General features: G+C 45.4%; 1 protein-coding gene across 1 annotated transcript; it reads right to left on the bottom strand.

The window, feature by feature from the left end:
* Positions 1-7: 7 nt before the first annotated feature.
* LOC103770870 (mitochondrial fission factor-like) lies at positions 8-1,857 on the bottom strand (the record flags this gene model as incomplete). Its single annotated transcript, XM_008938150.1, has 3 exons — positions 1,641-1,857; positions 883-1,055; positions 8-55 (listed from the first exon to the last, which is right to left on the bottom strand). Coding segments are annotated over exons 1-3 (438 nt in total), but the record flags the coding sequence as incomplete, so codon positions are not given.
* Positions 1,858-4,723: the final 2,866 nt, after the last annotated feature.

Below are 4,723 nucleotides of genomic sequence, written 5' to 3' on the forward strand. Positions count from 1 at the left end.
GCGCCGCGTTCTCGCTCATGGAGCGCTCCCGCTTCAGCCGCCCCGCCGAGCGCACCTGTGGGGCACCAAGGGGAGAGCCGTCAGGAACCCGCCTGCCCCCCACAGCACCCCTCCCGCTGGGGGCTGGCCCCGCAGCAGGAGGGCAGCAACTGCTCACGGCATCCCACGCTGGTGCATGGAAAACTGAGCTCCAAACTTACTGAAACCCTGCTGTTCTCTAGCAGAGAACATGTGATCTGATGCCAAAAATATGAACAAGCAGAATTATGAGTATCTAAGAAAGCAATATTATGTTCAGTATTAATTCCGATCACCAGAGATAAATATAGTTCTACTGTATTCTATGAGGCTATGTAGCTTCATAAATATTTCCCAGTTTTCCAGATGTCAATTCCATCGTCCACCTGGACGCCAGTGTTACCCCATTCTTTGAAGTCAGTTTTCAGAGTTTTGTTAAAACTCACTAATTGTATGTGGCATGATATCATCTGGCCATGAATTCCAAAGGTTAACTAAACATGTTAAAAAAAAATCTAAGTTTGATTTCTGATAACCCACAAATTAAAAATATCCTGCCGCTTTCTCTTCAATCAAAAGGAATTTTTTGGTAAAAATGTTTTGAATAGTTCTAATTCTGACTTGATTTTTGTAAGTACAGTGGAAGCTTACCGAGCATGGCAACACCCCATGCCATCTGCCAGCTAAATATGGATCTTCAAAGCCATAATTACATCTACTACAGTGCTAATAAAAATATTCTTATATTTTAGCAACTTATGTTCACACCAAGGAGATCTGCACCACGGTAGAGAAGTCTTTGGTCACTTGACTTGCTTTAGTAGAATGCTTCCCAACTTAGGAAAAAGGAAAGTAAGTACTAGCCTCTTCATTTTGAGGTGTCTGCTGTGGAGGTTTTTCGAGGTCCAAAAAATCTAGTGGTCGATCACTAAGAGAAATAACACGGGGAGGAGTTTTCAATGCCAGTGATTTGAATGGAGTAGACTGAAGAAGGTCAAGATCTGGTGGTCTGGGAAATGGAATGTCTTCACTATTACCTGAAAGAACATCATCTGTCAATAGAAAATAAGATCTTCTGAGGCCCAAGGGCTAGTGCTAAAGCTCAGAAAGACATCACATTAGTTACTTCACTCACAATGCCAAATAATTACATACACCCTTCTTTAACAGGGCTTGTATCTTAAAAACTATGGTTAAAGCTTTCACAAAGACCACATTAACTTACATTTATTTGAGCAGTTTCTCTGAGAACAATGATCCTGAGTAATCCATTACTTTAGCTGATAGTTAATTACAAAGAATCAGGTGTAAATCAATAAACTTTTTTTTTTTTCCTCCAGAAATGGTTTATTAAAATGAAACGACAGCAATGAAAGTTTCTGTTCACAATTCACTCCTTAGCCACCTCCACTACAAGCTATAACAAAACTACTCATGAAACATTTTCAGAGTTTAAGGAACTTCCCGAGTCAAACTTGATGAGCAATAACCATTTGAAAACCAGACAGCATTTTACAGATTTACTTTTAAAAATGTATCAATACGTATCTTTGTCCATCCAAACGTTTGGGGAACTAATTTAACCTTTCAGGTATTTGTCTTTCATTGAGATGCAGACATACCTGCCACTACAATCCGCTCTGGAACCTGCATAGTTACACTGGCATTTGGGAATCCTTCCTGGGCGCCCTTCTCCAGGTCAGTGTTTGGAGGAGCCACCTTGAGCTTCTCGGGGACCCTCATGCGCTGGCTGATGCCCTCGGTGTACTCCATCTCGTACTGCAGGCGGCTCATCTCCGCCAGCTCCGCTGCCGGCGAGGGGAACGCAGCCCCACTCATTCTGGCAAAAGAAAACCCCCAGCTGTAACAGCAGCACAGGAAACCAGCTAAAAGTGTGTGGAGGAAACTCCTAGTTCTGGTTATTAGGCAAGCGGTAGATGGTCCCAATAGAACAGACTCTTTTAGGGAAACAAATGGTATGACAAAATTCACAGGAAGGGTAGTGATGAGGAGCCGAGAGTTGAGGGCGATGGCAGAAGTACAAAGTGATGCTGTAGGCAATGCTCAAAGCTGCAATGAGTGTCCTCAAATTGAGCTGTGACAAAACAAAAGGTAGAAATGCTGCATGCCACATATTATTCTTGTGCTGGCTGGCAGAAAAAGAAACCCAAACAAACAAACAAAAAAAAAACCCAGAAAGAACCAGTAGGCAATCTATTCAGGTCTGGTAAGAAATCTGAAATATTCATCTGTATTTACACAGAACCCTTGTACTGGTACTTGAGAAAATGGATGAAGCCTTACAAAATGGCTTGTTGAAGTGAGGAAGGGGCAGAAAAGGCCTGGCCTGGGCAGCAGCCCTCTGCTTGCTGACAGCCACTCACACCTCACCCACCCCACCAGGACACAGGCCCTTCCCAGAAGCCTGGAGAGCAGTCCCAACAGCTCGTGTGCTCCTGACCCACTCCAATCACAAGCAATTCTGCAAACTCCTCACTTGGGGAATTTTCTCTCCATGAAAATCTTGCTTTTGCACAACAGATAAAAGATAGGCAGAGAGAGAATGAGACTTTATTTAAAAATTTAAAAGGTTTTGCCAAGACTTATATATGCATTTTCTTGGAGAAGGAGAACTTCATATGAAGCAGTGGGGGAACTTGCTAGAAACTGGGCCATGAGAAAGTCACCGATATGGTACCTGTTGGGAGCCCTGTCGAGGACAAAAACCAAGATAACTGGGTTTTGAGGTTGGATTGAAGGTCGAGAGAAAAAGAAATCCTAGAGCTGCACTTGGAGGTGGGCTGGAAAGGGGCTGCTGATGGGAACCGTGGGCTGGAAAGGGACCCTGGAGAGCTGGGGAAGCTGCTCGCCTGGGCAGTGTGTAGCAGACCTCGCTGGTGGCTCAGAGAGAGGTCATGGTTGTGGGCTCTGCTCGGACAGACATCCCGGAGCTGCAGCTGGAGCGGGGCTGGAAAGGGCTCCCAGAGGAAACGGAGCTGCAAGGAGTAGTCTGCTGTCAGAAACTTCTCATCCAGGCAGCGGCTGGGGAGCCCTGCCAACAGCTCAGACTGAGAGAAGGGCTGGTTTTAGGGCTGGGACTGAGAGAAAGATGTATTTCTATACACGTATGTACACAGACAACACGTACATACAGTTTTCCTGGGAGATCTGCCTATGGGAAGCAGAGCTTCCTCTAGGCAGCATTCTGTCAGCAGTACTGCTTGCAGTAGCTGCCCAAACAAAGTCAGCTCTCCTGGCCAAAGGCAGGTTCTGCTGCTCTAACTGCAGCTACGTTCTTTACTATTTTTGGCAGCGAGGCCATCACTGTGCCTGCTGTCAGAGGCTAGAGAGGCACAGCCTGGGCATGGGAAGCTGGAGAGGCAGAGCCCAGGAACGGGCAGCTGGGGGGGACAGAGCCATCCCTGTGGTGCACAACACAGACCCCAGGCCACCCCTCCCACTGCCAGTGCGAATTCACATTGTGTGCAAGTGTCAGGTGAACGGAGCTGGGGCAACCCGTTGAACTGGAAATAAACACACGAGTTCAAGAGGTGCTGAAGCACCTCTGCCACTTCAAAACTCTTACAAAGTCACTTCAAGGATGGTTTTTTTTTGTCCCTGCCCTTTGGTTTTGCAAGCTAGATTTGTCCCTCTTGCAAGACATGGGCTAGATCAGCCAGCGGCACAAACAGAGTACAGAGTCTTCTGGCATTTCCACATTCCAAAAGGTGATTTTCATTTCAAAATATGGTCTGTGGTCAGTAAAACGTTTCCCAAGCAACAGGAGTAAAAATCATAATGCCAATAAAGAGAAAAAATTTCAAGAACTCCTCAAAGCACCCAGAATATCTACTGGCAGCAGCTTAAAGGATAGAGCCTGCCCACAAGACTTGACAAAAGGTGTTCCACTGCTTGGCCACTTTCTCATTTTGAGATACCTGCACGGCTCCAATATTTTGTAGTAAGATATCATTACAGTGCAGCAGCATCTACACCCCAGCTTCTCTAAAGTTTGGCACTGCGTGTGTGTGTCCCTGTGCCTGTGTGGCAGCTGCTTTCCAGCCATCAGGCAAAACACGCAGAGAAAAGGGCAGTGTTGAAACCATCACTTGATAAACTACTGATAAGCTGAATCACGCTGTGTGGGGTCAGCTGCACCTGCCAAGGACCTATAGACACAATACCCCAATGTCTTCCTACCCTTCCCACTCCTCATTTACTTCACATCCCTGAGAACTGTATTTACTGTAACAGTGACTTGTATTTTTACAAGAAAACAACAAAATAAGACACAGTGAGATTTCACCAACAGAAAAAATATTTAACTGGAGCTTGGTAATAACCCCCCAACTTTCTAAAGAGAATAGAAACCAAAGTTATGGTTTCTGTACAGTTCTTGTTACACAAGGCATTTTACAGAAGACATTAATAATAAATCAGGGAGGAGGATTTAAAAATTGATAAATAGCTCTAAAGAGGCATGAAGATAGAAAAGTAGTCTGAGAAGGATGAGACAATAAAAACACAGTCACAAATACAGGATAAATAAAGGGCAGAGAGCAGCTGAAGCACAAATGAGCAGTGGTAGCATTTAACGAAAGGGAGCAAGGAAGGAGATGCAGAGGAGAAGGGAAGGGAGAGCGAGAGGAGCTGCCCAAAGTGAGTTCCACGTGTTCAGAACGAGACGGGGCGGCTCCTTCTCCCC

This window comes from Merops nubicus, unplaced genomic scaffold (assembly GCF_000691845.1).
Source record: "Merops nubicus isolate BGI_N331 unplaced genomic scaffold, ASM69184v1 Scaffold52363, whole genome shotgun sequence".
Lineage (NCBI taxonomy): Eukaryota > Metazoa > Chordata > Aves > Coraciiformes > Meropidae > Merops > Merops nubicus.